Source organism: Typopeltis vanoorti, chromosome 24, assembly GCF_054136105.1.
Source record: "Typopeltis vanoorti isolate ZY-2024b chromosome 24, IOZ_Tvanoo_1.0, whole genome shotgun sequence".
Classification (NCBI taxonomy): domain Eukaryota; kingdom Metazoa; phylum Arthropoda; class Arachnida; order Uropygi; family Thelyphonidae; genus Typopeltis; species Typopeltis vanoorti.
In genome coordinates this window covers 5,208,965-5,229,385 of record NC_143572.1, presented here as the reverse complement: position 1 = coordinate 5,229,385, position 20,421 = coordinate 5,208,965, and the positions used below count along the sequence as shown (strand labels likewise).

The 20,421-nt window shown below is 38.0% G+C and overlaps 1 protein-coding gene across 1 annotated transcript in view; it reads left to right on the top strand.

Moving 5' to 3' along the window:
• The window catches only part of LOC150092903 (pyruvate kinase PKM-like), a 151,274-nt gene that overhangs the window by 83,307 nt on the left and 47,546 nt on the right, over positions 1 to 20,421 (top strand). Inside the window, exon 8 of the mRNA XM_090413392.1 lies at positions 5,825 to 5,975. Within this exon, the coding sequence (XP_090269518.1) occupies positions 5,825 to 5,975 (151 nt within the window). The remainder of the gene's footprint in view (positions 1 to 5,824; positions 5,976 to 20,421) is intronic.

Here is a 20,421-nt window from a genome sequence, read left to right as displayed (position 1 = left end):
AACAACTCAATGGGTCATTCTCATAATAAGACCAGTAATATGATCAAAGATATGCTTATTTTGAGAATACCAAAAAAAAAGTCTCATATCATGACACTTCCCTGGTCCCAAGAATTGGCTGTTTTCCAAAGTACACAAGCACTGCTTGCTACTGAGGTCTTGTTGAAACAAGATATTCTCCAACTTCATTGTTATCTGAGCATCTAGCAAACCTGCTAAGCCTTCACATTGGCAAGCCGACTAGAGGACAGATAGGCTATGGAGTTATGCTGATGAAACAGAACTCCATAGCCTATCTATCCTCTAGTCGGCTTGCCAATGTGAAGGCTTAGCAGGTTTGCTAGATGCTCAGATAACAATGAAGTTGGAGAATATCTTGTTTCAACAATGGACCTCAGTAGCAAGCAGTGCTTGTATTATGGCAACAAACTAAAATGTTCCACGTAGTTACAGATTTCTTTCTTTCAGTGTTACACGGTGATCAGCATTCATTTATGAAATTTCCCGACGTTTCAACCTTCATATTAAGGTCATCATCTGGAGTATATACAAAGGACAAGCTGAGTTACATTTCACACAGTATGCTAAAGAGACAATGATTGATCAACCGTTATTCTACTGACATGACCTCTAGTGAAAATATAACTTCAAACCCAAAGTCTAGCTTAGGTATGTTGATGATGTTTTCACGATCTGGCCCCATGGCTGCTAGACACTTTCCTTAGCTACCTAAACAAACAACACAAACGCATACAGTTTCACAATTGAGATTGAAAAGCAGAACACATTTCCGTTTCTAGATACACTTGTTACATGTCTTCCTTCTGGCAGTCTTTCATTCACTGTTTACCGGAAACGACACATACTGGCCAATATATACACATAAACTCCTACCAACACAAAAACTAGGTGTCATTGATACTCTAAAAAACAGGGCTTTGAAGATGTGCTCCAATGAACAAGTGTTTAAAGACAAATTTAAAGTTATCAGCAATACTCTCCTAAGGAATGGTTACAGCCAAAACACTATTAACAAAATTCTCTGTAAGACCTCAATAAAAAACAAAGATAAACCAGACTACAATTAAACTATAACCATTCCTTACATTAAAGGGACATCAGATAAAATAAACAGAAATACAATCTCAAGGCCACCTTTAAACCTCCTGCAAAATACTCAACTCATCCAAAGACTTACTCCCTCTGCTGGCCAACCCTGGGGTATACCGCATTTATTGCACCTGTAATCTACCATATATAGGGGAAACAGGACACACAATTCTTATCAGACAAAAGGAACATAAATGACACATTAAATATAATAACTATGGTGAAACTGGCCTTTCTGATCATGCCCTGAACACTTTACATAGAATTGACTGGAAAAGCACCAATTGTTTACATCGCACCAAAACATGGTGTGAATGTAAATTTAAGGAAGCCTGTGAGATTCTTATCAACCACCCTAATCTGAACAATAATGATGGTCTAAACATTCCAAGCATATGGAAGGCACATATTCTACCCACAGAACCTTTCTCCCTAAGAGTTAACTATAAACAGGACTGTAGATAATCCAGAATCTTAAATCTAATATAACAATTATCATGCTAAATTAGGACATCATTGTTACTGTAAGAAAACTATTTACATGAAAGAATGTTTCTCTTATGTTATCTTAAATAGAATTTAGCTTTGATGTAGTTTCTAAATAATTAATTTTTTTAATTTTATCTGTATTTTTTTTTAGATTATATTTTCACTAGAGGTCATGCCATTAGAATAACTTGATCAAATCATTGTCTCTTTAGCATACTGTGTGAAATGTAACCCATAGAGGACATAGTGGAATTGTTCAATGAACACTTTATTGGAGTGTTTCAACGTGGAGGAGTCGATTTGAATACTAGAAGGATAGGGCAGGTTCGAGGTTTAGAGGTGCAGGAGGAGAGTGTGTTCCACATACCGAGTACCCTGGATGTTAGTAAAACTGTGGGACTAGATGGTATTTCACCACGAGTTTTGAGAGAATGTGCTAAGGAACTGACAGTACCTTTGACCTGGCTTTTCAATGAAAGTGTGGCTGCAGGAAAAGTGCTCATGGAATGGAAGGAAGGTAAGATAGTGCCATTGCATAAGGCGGTAGCAGACTGGAAGCATCTAATTATAGGCCAGTTGTGTGTCATCAGTAGTTAGTAAGTTTAAGTTAGTTATACTTGGAGACGGTATACAGCATTGGGTAGATGAGGGTAATGTTATCTGTGAGAGTCAACATGGATTTGTGAAGGGGCGCTCTTGTTTTAGCAATATGCTAGCCTTTTATGATAAAGTTACAAGAGTATTAGATGAGGGAAAGGCATATACTGCCATTTTCCTAGACTTAGCAAAGGCATTTGGCCACACGATAAGCTGATATTCAAGTTGCAGCACATGGATCTGGATGTCAGATTGGTCAACTGGATTCAGGATTGGCTGTCCGATAGGTATCAGAGAGTTGTGTATGGTGGGGCAGTTTCAAGGAGGCAGAGGGTTACAAGTGTGCTCCCACAGGGCTCAGTACTGGGACCTATATTGTTTAACCTTTATATCAATGACATTGTCCGTGGATTGCAAGGGGATATTCAGTTGTTTGCAGATTATGCGAAGCTGGGAAGGGTTATTAGTAACAGTGCAGATGTGGTAGCCTTGCAAGAGGATTTGAATAAGCTAGATAGATGGGCAAATGAATGGGGGTGTCAGTTTAATGCAGCAAAATGTAAGGTCTTGCAGTTTGGGACACATAGATGAGACGCTGCATACTCTATGGGAGGAGTTTAAACTGGAGGAAGTAGGGGAGACGAGATCTGGGGTGGATGATTGATAGAAACCTGAAATTTAGGGGACATATTGCAAAGGTAGTGAAGGTAACACAGAGGATTGCTGCAATAATGAGGACACTGACCTGCAGAGATAAAACAGTTATCATTCCATTGTATAAGATCCTGATCAGGCCACACTTGGACTATTGTTCTCAGATTTGGTCCCCAGGATTTGAAGGGGATAAATTAACTGTGGAAAGGGTACAAAGGCAGATAACAAAGATGGTTATCCGCTGATACTCCAGTGATGTGGTTCCACCAGGATGGTGCCACTGCACACACTGCTTGTGCCATGTTAGGAGTCTTAAGGAAGATTTTTGGCGAACATCTAATTTCAAGAAATTCAGCATTCAATTGGCCTGCTCGTTCGCCAGATTTAACGGCCTCTGACTTTTTTCCCTTTGGGGACATCTTAAGGAGTGGGGGGAGGTATGTGACGGGAATTAATGCCAGATACTCTGCCACGCGTGATGGAAAATGTTCTCGAAAGAGCCCAACTTTGTGACACTGAAAATGGCAGTCACAAGACATAGTCTTCTATACCTAGCTCATAAAATTCTCCATGGATTATGTTACTGTTTTGAAGAGAAATAAATTCAAAACTTACATTTTAAAAAGTTATTATTTTAAACCTCTTCATTATTTTCACCCCACTCTATACACACACACACACACACACACACACACACACACACACACACACACACACACACACACACACACTCACTAGCCCAGTTTCAGAATTTAAAATTTCGTTTTGATTTTATATAGATTGATCTTTTTTTTTTTCCCATATGCAGTTGTCAATTTGTTTAAACTTTAGCAGATCTTGGTTAAAAAATAGTGAAGATCATTGTGTTTCTGCTGACTAAGTATTATACTAAGCCAATGGTGCAGAGAAAATAAATGGAGTAGGCATATGAATGACAAGTACTTTGCAAGACTATATTACTGTATTATTAGTAATAAAAATTTCAATTTCAATGTAAAGTTAGTCTCTCTGTGTAATCTGTATTGTTGTGCTTTGGGGACAAATATAAGATTTCCAAAGGTAAAGGAGTTCTAATTTTCCTAATTAACTTTTTCACTGACATGCTATCAGCTTTGTCATGGTTGGCAGAGTGAATAGCATTTTCGTAGTCTAACCATGCCCTGTTTAGATACCTTGTGTCATCGATATGTGTGAAAATCTTTAGGTGGTATACAATTTTTGTTTCCCAGCAGGAGATCACAACCCTGTGTATTGGAGACCTTAAGTGGCTTGGAAAAGTGCCATGTTTAATCTCTAGAGCAGTGTTTCCCAAATTTTTACTACGAACGGAACACTTCACAAATCCTGAAATTTTAATGGAATAGCTTGGTTAGAGTCGAGTACCATCAGTCTTGCATTCAATGTAAAGTTAAGTGCACACTATCACTGCAGCAGGCTGTATTGCATCCCAAAAATGTGACTACGCACACTACAGGGGTGCCGGGCTGCATCGCATCGGCCTTGACCTGAACTTCATTTGGAACACTCACACTTGGAAGTGTTGACCCACAGGCGGCTGAGTCAAGGCCAATCGCAAGCTGGCCTTAATAGCACAATCCACATGCAAAATGAGGATCACCTGATTTTCAGACATGTTTGAACTTGTCACAGCATTTACAGCTATTCCAGGCTCATATTAATTTTGATAATTTTTCATGGAAAACTTTTTTTTTTCCGCAGAACACAATTTGTGTTCTGCGGAACACTGGTGTTCTGCAGAACACAATTTGGGAAACCCTGCTCTAGAGCATGGTTCCTGGATTATCAACTCTTAGCTAATCCATGGTATCTAAATTATTATTTGGTATGCCAAGAAGAATACCTTGGTGGCAGAAGCAGATCCTCTTCTGGATTCTTCTTCTACATGTGCTTTATAACATAAGCAAATTATATCTAATACATGCTAAAGAAACATGAATAGCTGAAAAAACTCTACCATATGTATGCAGAGAGAAAGAATCATACTATGATTTGGTGCTGACCTATAACACAATCTTATGTCCGTGTGAAGGTGAACTGTTTGTTATATACTGTATAAAGAAATATATTACTTTTTATAACCAGTATTGATTCCACATAGAGAAGGTTGCTAGAACAATATTATTTATAAATCTACTAGTTTTGTATATCTTTATTGTACACTTCGTCAAGAAAGAAAGGACTGAATTACATGGCTGAGTTTGGCACATTTTTACGTTGAATCCTGATGATTTGTGACATGAGAGAATCAGAAGTTTGCATATACCAAATTTTTAATGAAAGATCATCAAGCTGATCATGTGTCATCTGCTAGATCATGCTTTGTTTCTTGTTGTACTGGCATGGTTTTTTTTTAACATTTTTGATGACTGAATGCTCTTGTATAGAAATTATATTCAGTGTATACCATATCAGTATCTTGCCAAAGTACATGTTTAGTTTTTTTGTTGTATGCACTGCTAGTCTTAATTTATATTTTCTTTTTGCCAATGTACTGACATGGTATACATTGACTATAATTTCTGCATTGAAACCATTCAGAATCACAAAAAAATTTAAAAAAAAAAAAAAAACCTTACCACCACAACTAGAAGCATGGCATGATTCTACATCAGATGCAGTGATCAAACCTCGGAACGTTCTCATCATGTCACAAACCATCAGGATTCAACATTAAAACATGGATGCTTTCCATTCTTAGTCTTTTTTTCAATGATTATGTACTAACTTTAATGGTACTTGCTTGTTGAAAAAAAACTGTCATGTAGTTCATGCCTTTCTCCCTCCTGATGAAGATGTACAATAAGGATGCACAAAACTAGTTCTAAATGATACTATCATTTAGAACTTACTTGATTACTGAACTTACTTGACATGGAATCAATACCAGTAAAAAAAAAGTTCCACAGACAAGATTAATAATTTATTTAAACTAATTGATATGTTTTATGTTCAGAATAGATGAGATAATTGAAGAAAGTGATGGCATCATGGTGGCTCGTGGTGATTTAGGAATAGAAATTCCCCCAGAAAAAGTGTTCCTGGCCCAGAAGATGATGATTGCCAAATGTAATATGTTGGGAAAACCAGTCATTTGTGCAACTCAGGTAAATTTTGTCTCTTTAAACTAAGCGTTCAGATTTATACAGTCTCTACAGTGTGCATTTTCCGTAATAATGTCTACTGATACATTACCTCTAAGCTTCCGTGGAGTCATTGGAATCGTCGTGGGAGGTTGAACACTCGTATCACAAACTATCACACCTTGTCTTAAAGACAGTTCAGCACTGGACTTGCCATCCACTCTGGCATACCATGCAAAAAAATCTGCTTTTAACTTCCTTACCTCATATGACATTTTGTACAGTCATCCAGGGATGACCTCTCATTCTCTCTCTCATCATGCAATAATTCCCCTGTATCTATCTAATAGGCTCCTCTCACCAACTTACAGATCTCAATCATATCACCTCTTTCTTTCTCCGAGCTACCAAGTTCTGCAGATCATCATCAAATTCCTGCCATGTACCCTCAAGGGGTGTACAGGATATGATAGTACTACATGAAAAAAATTACATCATTACTAACTTCCTATCTACAATTTTCCTCCAAATCAGTCTGTTACCTGTCAAGACTCCAACATTATCAGATCTTATATTTATATCATCTAAGGCACTTTGTACCTTATCAATCCACCTATATCTTGGTCTTCCTCTGGATCTTTTTCCTGCCAACCTGGCAGAGAACACTTGTTTTGCTAATCTTTCCTTGCCCATTCTGTTCAAGTAACCATACCACCTGAGATTAGCTCTGCTAACGCATTCCAGGATGCTGACAATGTCAAGTTCTTTCCGAACGTTCTTGTTTTTAATATAATATTGCCATTGATGCCATCTGTTCACGCCTATAATCTTTCTCAGAACTCTCATATCTGCGGTCTCTAGTCTTTGGTCAAGTGTTTTACTTCTTACCCAGCTCTCAGATCCATAAGTTAAAACTGGTTTGAACACTGTCTTGTATACAGCTAATTTAGTGTTCTGACTAATTTCTCTCTTATTCCATATGCATTTATTCAATTGACTTCCTACCATTCCAGCTTTGCTGATTCTGTTGTCTATTTCTATATTGAATTTACCATCTTCACTAAAAATCGTGCTAAGTAGCTGAAATGTTTTACTTGTTCCACAGGTTCTTCATTCACAACACAGTTGACATTTTCAATGATTCTGCCTATTTACATTGTCTTTGTCTTTTTAATACTGACCTTCATACCATATCTATTACAACAGTTAGTCAATTTAGTCAGAGAATCTTGCAGACTTATAGTGGATTTATTTAGAAGTATAACATCATCCACATAAAGCAAAGAGCCGACATTAACATCATCTCCAATTTTGATATCATGTTTAATACCACTTTCCTTCATAATGTGATCCACATAAATAATGAATAACAGAGGGGATGATGTACATCCTGGTCTCCACCAGATTTAACATTAAACCATCTTCCTGTACTTCCTTCAATTCTAACTGCTGACTTACAACTCAAATAAAGACTAAGTATTGCTTGATATAATTCCCGATTGACACCATATAACTGTAGCGTATTAAATAGCTTCTGTCTTGGCACCATGTCATATGCCTTTTTCTAAATCGACAAAACTTAAATACGGATCTTTGTTATATTCCCATGCTTTCTTGACTATTTGTCATAAAGTGAAGATCTGATCCTGACAGCTTCTATTTGGCCTGAATCCAGCTTGTTCTTCATGAAGCTTTTCTTCCACAATTCTTCTCAACCTTTTCTCAAGTATACTTGAGTGGGTCAAGCGCTACGAACGTCTTTTGAAGAGCTCCTGATTCAGATAAGTTTTACTAGGAATAATTAAGTATATATGCGTAATTGTTTAAGTAAGAGCGGCTGTAAACGTTGTACGCTACCGATATTATTAGTGTGGGGTTTTTTTTCTTGCTTAAACTAAATACGAAAACGTTAATATTAGACCTAGTAACCTGCAGAGAAAAAAAAAAAAAAAAAATGGCGGCGGCATTGTCATTCCATGATTTTAATTTGGATTTCAGTCGGTTCGTTAAGTGTGAGGTCTGTTATATGTATTCCTTCGACTACATAAATGATTTGTGGATGTTTAGTGCGGATGGAAGAAGGGTGTGTGCGAAATGTGACCTGAACGAGGAATTGATGAATGCGAATATGAAGTTGATGACAGAAAGTGCTAGAACCGATAGTGTCGCGAGTGCACGTTTGAAAGAGACGGATGGCGGGAAAGAAAGGCGAAAAAATGTTAAAAAATCAGAAAAAAAGAAAAAGAGCGATTTGACAACCGTAACGGATGTTAAAAGGGACGAAAGTAAGGCGGAAAGAAACGAAATTGAGAGAACGAATGAAAGTAGAAATGGCGTGGTGCAGAAATCGCAAGTAAAAAAAATCGAAAGAATGAATGATAGCGAAAAAAGAATGACTGATGGCGAAAGTTGGACGCATGTTGGAACGAAAGTACTGAACCAAAGAAAGATGAATGACAGTAAAGGTGAGAAGAATGATAGCGAAAGTTGGACGCATGTTAGTCCGAAAGTACGGAAACAAAGAAAGATATGTGAGAGTGAGAAGAAAATGATAGTGAAAGTTGGACGTATGTTGGACCGAAAGTACGGAAACAAAGAAGGATGAATGAGAGGGAAAGTGAGAAGAGGGGCTCGAGAGTTAGAAAGTCAGAAAGATTTAATGATAGAGTGAATGTGTCGCGAGGTTCGGAAGGTGAATTGGATTGGATGAAGCAAGAAATGAAATGGATGCGGAATGAAATTGAGAGAATTCAGGTCAAAACTATTAAAATAAATCATGATGGCATGAAAGAGATAACAAAAGATGAGCGAGTGGCGTTGTATGGCGACTCCATTATTAAAGGTGTGCTAGAGGATAAAATGCACAAGGTATGTTTTCCAGGCGGTAAAATGAGTAGAGTGATTGAGGCATTGAATATGAGGCGGGAACGAGCAAAAGAGTTAATTGTATTAATTGGTACGAATGATTTGAGAGAGAACAAAGAGCATGTCAAAATGAATGTCAGGAGACTGCTTGGAAAGATAAAGGAGAATAGTGTGACAGGAAGGGTGGTCAGTGTGTTGCCTAGGTATGATTGTGGTGAAATGAGGCGGAGAGCAAGGATTATGAATGATATTCTGGCTGAAATGTGTGAGGAGATGGGAGTAGAGTTTGTTAATGTATGAAATGAGTTTGAGGGACGAAGTGAGCTGTATGGGAGCGATGGACTGCATTTGAGTGGTTATGGTGTGAGTCGCTTGGAGAGACTGCTGCTGGAAGGTAGAGAAGTGAATAGAGAGAATGAATCAGATCGAGAGGGGAGTGATGTGGAAGAGCAGGAGAGTAAGACAGGAGAGATTGAAGGAGTGGAAATGAATGTGGAAGTGAGTGGTATGAGTATAGAAAATGAGAGAATGGGTGTGCAAGAGGAGCAGGGAAAAGGCGAGGCTCAGGGTGGACAGGGATTCACAGCGTGAGAAAGGTGGATGCTCCAAGAGGAGGTGAGAGAATGTGTAGGCAGGAAAGTAATGGGATGATCAGGGATCAAAAGGAAACAGATGGAATTGCAAAGGGTTCTAAAATGAAGAAGCAGAAAGGGAAATGGCCCCAGTCCAGCATGGAGAGATCACATCGAGTGAGTGGTATCAGTGGAACTAGCTGTAGATCCAGAAATGAGTTGTTGTGTTTGTATACCAATGCTAGAAGTATAAGAAACAAGGCGGATGAAATGGTTGCACTAATTGCATCTGTGCACCCAGAGATTGTCGGAATAAGTGAGACATGGTTAGATGAGGATGACATCCTGACAGGAATAGAGATGGAAAGGTATGATGTGTTTCGTGAGGATAGAAGGGGTAAAAAGGGAGGGGGAGTGCTATTGATGATAGAGAAAGAGTTATGTCCATACAAGGTAGAGATGCAAGAGGGAAATGGGGCCAGTGGTTTTGAGGCAGTATGGTGTGAGATAGAGGTGAATAGAATCAAATACTTGGTGGGATGTTGTTATAGACCTGGTAATGTGGATGGTGGTGATAGTGAAATGTATAGTCAAATAAGCCAAGCAAATAAGAAAAGGGTGATCATTATGGGTGATTTTAATTATGGCAATATAGACTGGAATGAAGAGATAGCAACTGGAAGTAAAGAAAATGAGTTTCTTGAGTTTTTGAGGGATAACTACCTCAGACAGTATGTAACAGAGGGCACAAGAGGATTAAGGGTCTTGGATTTGGTCATCTCATCAGAGGATGTAATTATCAATGAGGTATCAAATCATCCACCAATTGGTGAAAGTGACCATGAGGTGATTACTTGGGTGGTTGCCAGCAGTGCAAGGACCACAGTGAAAAAAGGGTATATGTGGAACTACAAGGGGGGTGATTATGAAGAGCTCAGGAGACAGCTTGCAGGTGTAGCATGGAATGAGGAGTTAGCTGGAAAAGAGATCAATGCAGCTTGGAGGATTTTCAAAAAATATTTAGTGGATGCAATGTCTAAATGTATACCACGGGTGAGAAGGTTAAATAAGTTAGGTGTGAGATGGATGAATAAAGAGATTAAACATGCAATACAGAGAAAAAGGGCATTGTGGAGGCAGCATAAGAGAAGTGGAAGTAACCAATTTCATGAGTTCTACAAAGACCAGGCAAGGAGAGTGACTTGGTTGGTGAGAGTAGCTAAAGAGAGGTATGAACAGCAGTTAGCTAATGAAGCTAAAAAGAATCCTAGGGAGTTCTTTCGATATGTAGCCAGCAAAAGAAAGAATGATTATGGAAGGATGACATTGATTGGAGGAAATGGTATAAAGACAGCTGTTGCAGAATGTGTGGTGGAGATACTTAATGAACAGTTCATAAAGATCTTTCAATCTTGTGAATGTGACTTCATGGAGAGATTAAGAGCAGTTGATGATGGGGAGGAGAGACTGACTGTAAGTGAGGAAGAGGTGTTTGGGGAGTTGAGTAAACTAGATGTAAATAAGGCTGTGGGACTTGATAATATATCACCGCGTATTCTGAAGGAATGTGCCAGAGAGTTGACACCTGCCTTGACATATTTTTTTAATACGAGTCTTGCACTAGGTCAAATCCCTAAAGAGTGGAAGGAGGGCAAGATTGTGCCACTTCATAAAGGAGGTGATCGAACTCAAGCATCAAACTATAGGCCTATCTGTGTGTCAGGTGTTGTGGTTAAGTTGTTGGAGAAGCTTGTGAGAACTAGGATCCAGAGTTGGGTTGACAACAATGGTATAATCTTTGATGGACAGCATGGATTTGCTAAAGGGAGGTCGTGTTTTAGTAATCTACTTACTTATTACAATAAAGTGACTGCTTCCTTGGACAGAGGAGAAGGATACACAGTAATATATTTGGATTTTGCAAAAGCTTTTGATAGAGTACCTCATGATAAGTTGACAGTCAAACTAGAGCAGATGGGGTTGGATATTAGATTAGTGCATTGAATTGGAGACTGGCTATCTGATAGGTATCAACAAGTTGTGTATGGGGGTGCAATATCCAGGAAAAGGAAAGTCACTAGTGGAGTGCCTCAGGGATCTGTTTTAGGGCCATTACTATTTAACTTGTATATTAATGATATTGGCAAAGATTTGGATGGAGATATTCAGTTGTTTGCAGATGATGCAAAGTTGGGACGAACCATAAAGAGTAGTGAAGATGTTGTGGTCTTGCAAGAAGACTTGAATAAATTGAGTGATTGGGCAAGCAAATGGGGATGTGAGTTCAATGTTGCAAAATGTAAGGTTTTAAAATTTGGAAAACAAAGATGGGATGCAGAATTTATGCTTGGTAAGAATATATTGTTGGAAGTAGAGGAAATAAGAGATCTGGGAGTGATAGTGGATAAGGATCTAAAATTTAGGGGACACATCGCCAAAATTGTGAAGACAACACAAAGACTTCTGGGAATGATGAGGAGGACACTGACGTGTAGAAGTAGGGAGATTCTTGTTCCATTGTATAAGGCTTTGATTAGGCCACACATGGACTATTGTGCCCAGATTTGGTCACCTGGTTTTCAGAAGGATGAAGAGATGTTGGAAAGGGTCCAAAGGCGACTGACTAAGGTAGTTTCTGACCTCTGGAATGTCGAGTATGAGGAAAGATTGAAAAGATGTAATTTGCAGAGTCTAGTGGAGAGAAGGAAGAAGGGAGATATGATAGAGACCTACAAGTTGGTAAGGGGTTGTTATAGGATCAATGGTGGAGAAGTTCTACAGAGAATAGTGGGAGATCAGGGGAGAACCAGAGGTCATGCCTGGAAACTGTATAAAGAGGGTGTGAGTAGGGGAGTGAGAGGCAGGTTTTTTTCGTGCAGAGTTGTGAATGATTGGAATGCCTTGCCTTGAGAGTGTGGTGTCTGCAAGGAGTTTGAATGTGTTTAAGACCCGGTATGATGAGGTGTGTGTGAGATAAAAGGACCTCCTAGATGAGTCTTTGACTCCATGAGGTCTTGTTTAATAATAATAATACTTGCATAGATCTTGCCAGGAACATTCAGTAGGAAAATTCCTCTGTAATTCTCACATTCAGTTTTATTTCCCTTTTTATATATGGGTACTATGAGAGCTCTACTCCAATCATCGGGAATTCGTCCCTGTCCAGGCTTTCTGAACTATGCAGTGCAGCCACTGTAAGACTTTTATACCAACATACTTCAGCATTTCTGGTCGAATATATCTACTCCTGCTGCCTTTCCACACACATTTCAAGCCTTTGATTGCTTTTTTTTCTACTTCAAGTACGGATATGTATTCCCTGCATGACTGGTCAGTGTTTTTTACCACTGTGCTGTCATCACTGCTTGTTTCATTTAGCTGTTTTTCGAAGTATTTACTCCATACTTCAAGGATATCTTTTTCTCCTGTTTTCATGTAATCTTTATCATCTCTAACTCCTTTTACAGCACTCTTTCCTTCATTTTTAAGCTTCTTCAACAACCTCCAGAATATTTTGCTGCCACCTTGATATTTATTTTCTATATTCTTGACAAAGTCCTCCCATGACTTTTGTTTAGCTAGTTTTACACGGTGTTTAGCTTTCTTACATTTGTCTCTGTATTCTCTAAGAGCACAAGCTGACTTATTTGCCAGGAACTTTTGATATGCTTTCTTCTTTTCCTTTACTGCCTCTTTAACTTCCTGTGTCCACCATGGAGTTCTAATTTTTCTATCCTTGCAGACAACTTCACCACATGCCTCTCTAGCTGAATCAATTAGGGCTTTCTTCAAGGCTTGCCACTGAATCTCCAAAGTTTGATTCCTGTTCTCAAACTCTTTCATCTTTTCTTCTGTGTATTTTAGTCTAAAGTTATCTTTGTGTATTTTAGTCTAAAGTTCACATCTGAGAGCTGCTCAACTTTTATTCGCTTTAAAACTTTTACTTTAAAACTTTCAAGCTTCTTTTTTGCTTACACTTGCATAAAAAATTAAACCAATAATATACTTTCTTGGCATCTGTAATTTATTATCTCCTTACCATACTTGTGAGGGTTCTTCAGATTATTATAGCTGCAGTTTGGGTAATGCTTACAACATTTTGCAATGTCCTGCTGTACTTCAGTTCTCTATTCACTAAGATCTCTGATCTCCCTCACTTCCTCCACCTTTCAAAACAAAGGTTCCTCTAATATGATAAGACACATTCCATCTTCTCTGGCCAAAGTATATTACTTTACACTTAGCAACACTGAAGTGACATCACCATTCTTCTGTTTAAAGGATTAACTTATTCAAATCTGGCAATAACATCACATCAGAACTTCCTGACATTGCTTTTCCAAATTTAGCATCATCAGCAGATAGCTAAATATCTTTTCTCACATCTAAAATTATATCATTGATACAATAATGAAACAGTAGTGGTGGTCCACGAACAGACCTTGTGGTATTCCACTCATCACCTTCCTCCTTTTTTGGAACACTGTACACTACCTCCTGGCTCCTGTTAGTGAATCATCCCTGCATGGCAGAGGTTTTCAACCTTTCAGACAGTGCAGCCCGCATTAAAAATTTCAATGAAGCCCACGAGCCACTAAGCTATACTGCAGTATTTAGAATTGTAAGATGCTTTCCCGATTCACAAGGAACGCTGTACATTTGATACGTTACATAAAATCCTATAAAAATAAACAAACTAAGCTTTAAGAGTGTAGGTAGGAGTCTGGTTCATGATAAATAAATACAATCAATACTTGAAAAAATATAATTTAATGAAGGAAACATTCATTTTTTTACAATATCAATGGGAAACTTGGCAATGCTTTTCCTTGACCAGCTTGTTGATGTTGCATCAGTGTTGGAAGTCGCTATGCGTAGAGTATTCTCGAGATGTTGGTTCGTAATCAGAGTTTTTGTCTTGGACTACACATGATTCATTCTGGAGAAGAACTGCTCACATGAGTATGTGCTTCCTAACAAAGTGCACATCTTCAAAGCATGCCAGCAAGATTATGGAATGCATCCTCAGAAATGTAGGCTTTGTAAAATATAAGCAAGGGCACATTGAATAATTTTTTCTCAAAGAAGAGTTGTTTTGGAGTTCAAGCAGCTCCTGCCTGGCGTTCGGCAGCATTGACTGAATGGCATTGAAAATAAATCTAAAGAAGACTGTTGGTTACGAAAATCACTAAATCTCTCTTCGAACTCAATTCGCAACGCGGCTAATTTTGTAGCATGTTCATCAAGAGACGAACAGTTGGACTCAGCAAGAAGCTGAAAATGAGTTAAATTGTACCTCCCAAAGTTTGAGCTTAGCCACAAAAGCTTTGATGTGATCAAACAGAGTGTGCAAGTTGATCTTTGGATTGTAGCTGCATATTTAGGTCATTCATATGCAAAGAGATGTCGGTCACAAAGGCAAAGTCTGTCATCCACTTCGGATCGTTGAATTCCGCAATCGGCTTCCCCTTGGTCTGCATGAACTGCTGTATTTTGCTCCTTAAGTCAAAGACTCTTTGAAGACCCTTCCCTCTGCTCAACCAATGCACATCACCGTGATCCGCTTCGTACTCTTGGGTCAAAAACTCTTGGAATTGATGATGATTCAATCCTCTTGCCCTAATAATGTTGACAATCGCAATAACTTTCATGACATTCTCAAATCCAATAGTTTTAGCACACAAATTCTCCTGGTGGATTAAACAGTGGTAATAGACGAAATCTTTTCCTTCTAGTTCCAGTTCTTTCTGTAGCAGTGCAACAAACCCTTTATTCTTTCCCACCATAGCAGGGTCACCATCAGTTACCACACCCTCGACATTTGTTAAGCTGAGGTCGAAACTCTGGAGTGTTTTCTTGGCGACTTCAAGAATACCGGTGCCTTTCGTCATTCCCTTCATAGGTACGAGCACTAGCAGTTCTTCTGTCACAGTGAATTGTTGATCAGTACCATGGACAAAGATAGTCAGTTGTGCTGTATCCTTCACATCTGTGATCTCATCTAAAGCAAGTGAATATGACGTAAATTCGGATGACCGTTTTTTTAAAGTTCCTTCAACATCATTGGCAAGTTCTTCGACGTGTCGTGCTACAGTCACCCCAGAAAAACTCGGTTTTTTAAAATTTCCTTATTATTTGGGCACAGAATTTCCCCAGCAGCAATGAGAGACGCTCTTTCACAAAATCGCCATCCATGAAGGCTTTTGATTTTATAGCAATTTTTTTCAGCTATTACATAACTTACTTTGACGCATGCTTCGCTCTCTTCCCTCTGCCTTTTAAACATTTTAAATGCCTTGATTTAAAATGCCTTAATTGATATAATTGATTTAAAATGCCTTGCTGGCATTTTAAATCAATTCGAAGATGGTTCACTTTGTCCACACGAAGCTGCCCTTGAACATGATCGAAATTGGACTCATGCTTTGTCTCATAGTGTAGATTTATATTGTATTCTTTTGATAATGACACTGACTCACGATAAATGAAACACACTGGCTTATCATCAGTCGGCACAAAAAAGGTACACATTGGTCCACTTTTCATTAAAAAAAAACCCGACAAGAATCACTTGATTTATGATTTTTACTCATAGACACCATAGTGATGGAAGGCGAACCCAAAAAATGATCCAAAATGGCTGTGTAACGGTTATTATCCACTGAATATGTCTTGCACTAATGAAAAAAAAAAAAGTCTGACAATATAAAACCAGAATAGGCTATGGCTGAAATGACGAATCTGCTTGCACTATACACGAATATCACACTGTTCACGACTGACTGTGGATGAGATCCTCTTGTATTTATATGAAAACAAAGTATCGAGAACCTTAGAGATGTATCTGGAAGGCACTAGACAGCACCCTCGAACGAACTACTGCTTCAGCCTGTAGTTAGTACTAGTACTTAAGTAACGCTTGGTGCTGGTAGATGGCTCAAGAAGCATGTCTATTTAATATTTATTTTTATGGGATTTTATGTAAAGTATCAAATGCACAGTATTCCTTGTGAATCTTGAAAGCATTGTACAATTCTAAATATCGCAGTATAGCTTAGTGGCCCGCAGACTTCATTGAAATTATGTTTTATTTAATCACGTTTTAATGTTAAGTAGTTATTTTTTTAAAATGGCCACAGCTCTGCGGGGTCATGCATTGATGACCCCTGCTGTATGCAATTACTAGCTGATTATCTATATTATTTATTATGTGGCACTCCATCAAATGCATTAGCAAAATTCAGATAAGTCACTGTATAAGTATCTTTGTCATGTAACCAAGTTACTAAAGCAAGACCTCCCTTTAAAACCATGCTGTTACTGAAAGATTTCCTTTCCCATCAATCCAGGTTTGTGTTCCGTCTCTAACCAGCTTCTCTAACACCTCTTCCACTACACACCTGATATGTATATATTACTGTCCTATGGTTGGACATCAGTCTGACTTGGATTCTCCCTTATGCAGTGATACTATTTTTCCTTCTTTCCACTCTTCCGGGACTATTCCTGTTTGCCAGACTCCTGTTGAATAACCAAATCAAGGGCACTGCCAGCTCTTTCACACGTTCCCTTAATATGTTGTAATATCCCATCGAGTGATCTTCTGCATTTTGAACATTATGGTTACTTAATATTCTAAACACTTCCCATTCACGAACTGTCAGTCTTCTGTCCTTCCTATTGTTATTCAGTACTTCTAAATCCCCCTTCCCTTCATAAAATACACTAACAAAATACTCGTTGAACATCTTTGGCACATGTGACCAATGTTCCATCTCCAACAAATAAAGTCAGTCTTCCATATTCATCTTTTCTTTTACTGGTGACATACTGTCTTTTGAAAAATGCTATAACCATTGTATTCTATTCCTGTCAGTACATCATCCTCCATTAACTGTGTCTCATTGACATCAATGATTGCTGATTGACCAACTGTATCATTGCCACAAACTCTGTACCCTTAATCCTAATGCTTCTTATATTGGTATATAAGCATTAGCTTTCCACTGACTCCCCTTTCCACAATTCCTCATCACATCATTCAAGTCCTTTAACTCTGCTTACATTGAGGTCATCCCTGCATCCTTGTCTTCTTTTGTCATTTATCGCACACTAATCATGGTAGCTTGATTAGTGTGCAATAAACTCTGTCTCACCATCTAGTTTTTGTTTCTCTGAATGGTTGCATACTCTCCTCCTCTCATCAGCAATCTACTCAGCTTTGTGCTGCTGTTGTTACTCGAACATCCATGTCCTATCTGTTCTCTCCTCTCATTTAATCATCCAACTATACATAATACTACTACCATCAACACAAAACATCATCTGTTTTTTGTTTTTTTTTGTCTATAAATTGCATTTTTCTCCCAAAATCCTGAATTTTTGTGAGAAAAAAACCCTGCTACCCCTATATGAGATTGGCTAACTCACCTTCAATTGAAGAAAGCCATGTAAAGATTTCTCTCATCACAATGTAATTCGAACTCACTATTTCAGTTTGATGGGTGCAATATATCCTGCTGATCTTACAATGTGGAGGTATTTAAAATCAATTTAATACACAAATAGACAAAGTTGCTGCCATCTTGCTTTTGATGCTCGTTAATATGTTAAGTTTAAAGACTGTAAGAAAACTGAAACAGACATGTGAGTGCACACACACACACTACAAATACTCTTCTGCAGCAACTCTCGCATATAAACACACACACAACACAGTTAATTAACCAAAAACTTATCTAACCCTGCTGAGAGGTTTGACCTATATAGTCCCTCTTGACCATTTGATCAAGTCATGTGCAGTCCCTCTTAATCATTTGATGAGATCTGGCTTTTAGAAGCTTACTCAGTAAACTGTCAATCTGTGGTGCATTCTGCTCTTTACCACCTTTTTTTTGTAATTGCATAACTTTTTTCTGGTCATTTGTCAGCAGTGCCGGATTAAAGGGCAGGCTGACCAGGCACCAAACATAGGGGACTCCAAAACCAAGGCCGACACTAGGGCCTTAGAGCCTGCGCTCCTTCCAGAAATAATTACCTGGCAATGGAAGCATTGCTATACTTTCTTTTGCTCTGAGAAGATGCAAATATTGAAAGAACATAAAATAATTCATTATCTTCTAGTGATAGAAATGTCTACTTAGCAAGTACGAAACAATGTGATTGACAATGGGGAGTGAGAGATTAAATTCTTTAGCCTTATCTATTGAAAATGCTGTTGCTCAGAAAATAGACATTAGTGAAAGCATAAAGGCTTTTGCAGATTTAAAATCAAGAAAAAAAATATCTAAATTATAATTGATTAAATTAAAATTACAGTGTAAAATCAATAATTTTTGTTTGTAATCATTTTTATTTGTTTCTTTTTTATGTAGTATATCTGAGTGAATAAAAATAAGTAGAAATAATGAAGTTATGAAATTATTAATAATTTGAAAAAATACTTATATTTGCAATTAGAAAGTACTTAAAAAAAAAAATAAAAAAAACAACTTAGGGGCATCACACACAGTCTGCCCAGGGTGCAAAATTAACTTGGTCCACCTCTGATTGTCAGTTGACTGATAATTTGTCAAATAAGGTTCCTTCTCATTTTACTTGGGATATTTGCAAACAACCCAAGAATCAAGATCTTCTACAAGTGTCTTAGTGATCTTTATTTCATTTGAAAAACAGTACAGTATCAATTTGAACATGTCATTCATTAGTACATAAGTATCAGTAAAATTCAGAGCCATTTTTGTGTGTTAGGCTTATGTTTAAAATCAATAGATTTGCAATTAATGAAAAATGATAAACTTCTTCTGTATCTTGTCCCACTTAAGTAGGGTCACTGTTTGTAGTGGGTCTCCTCCACATCCTCCTATCTTGGGCTGTAATCACATCTGAGTTCTTCATCCTCAAGTCCTCCTCCACCAGCTCTCCATCTCTTATTGGGCCACCCATGCTTCCTTCTCCCCTGCATGATCTTTCTTCCCACTTACTCATCCTCCCTCCTCATCACATGGCCAAACCATCTCAACCTTGCCTCCTGTATCTTCACTCTAAGTTCGTAACTTTCACTGTTCCCCTTACATAGTTATTTCTCAAACTATCCTTTCTGGTCACACCGCACAGCCACCTAAGTATTCTTATCTCTGCTACCTCCATCCTGCTGATGTTATTTTTCCTCAGGACCACTGTTTCCATAGCATACGTCATAGCTGGTCTCACTACTGTCCTGTAGATTTTGCCTTTTAGATTGATTGGTACCCTCTTATCGCATATCACTCCAGCCATGTCTCACTCTCTCCAGTTCCTCCATCCTCTTTCACTGTTAAAACTAAGTATCTAACGTCACTAACATTCTTGATGGCATTTCCTTCCAGCTCCAGATCTGTCTCCTGGCTGCCATCCACTTTGCAACACACATACTCTGTCTTTATTATTATGGGCAGCTACACGAAGTCCTTAGACTCATTGAGGGAGGCCCAACATCAATATTGTCTTATATGATACAAAACACTGTAGATGTTTTGCATATTACTAACACTAGACATCAAAAATGAAAAGATACACCCAAAAGAATACAGTGCATATGATAAAATAGAGGAATGGTTCCAGATGCGAAAACCCGATACAAACAATAAGTTATTTTTAAACAAAACATATGAAAATCATTGAATAACACTGTTTAATTTTAATGGAGTATTTTTTATTTTAAATGCTTATTTAAGGTATATACATATGTATCTTTCTTAAAGAAAATACTGTGTCACTAATAAAACAGAAATTCAAAAAGGCCCAAATACTCCTGCACATATAGTTATTAGTTAAATTTTATTCACATCACTTTCTGACAGTAGCCACATTCTTTTGTGTGAGACTGGAATTAAATCGCTTCCATCACTTGAAATACTTTTGCCGTCCTGTTCATACTGCAGTAGCAAAACATTTTCTTTAGTAAAAGGAACTAAATTAGCACTAATTTCCAATAATTCTGAAGGTCTATTTTTTTTTTTTCTTTTTTTACCGTGAACTCTGTAATTAATCAT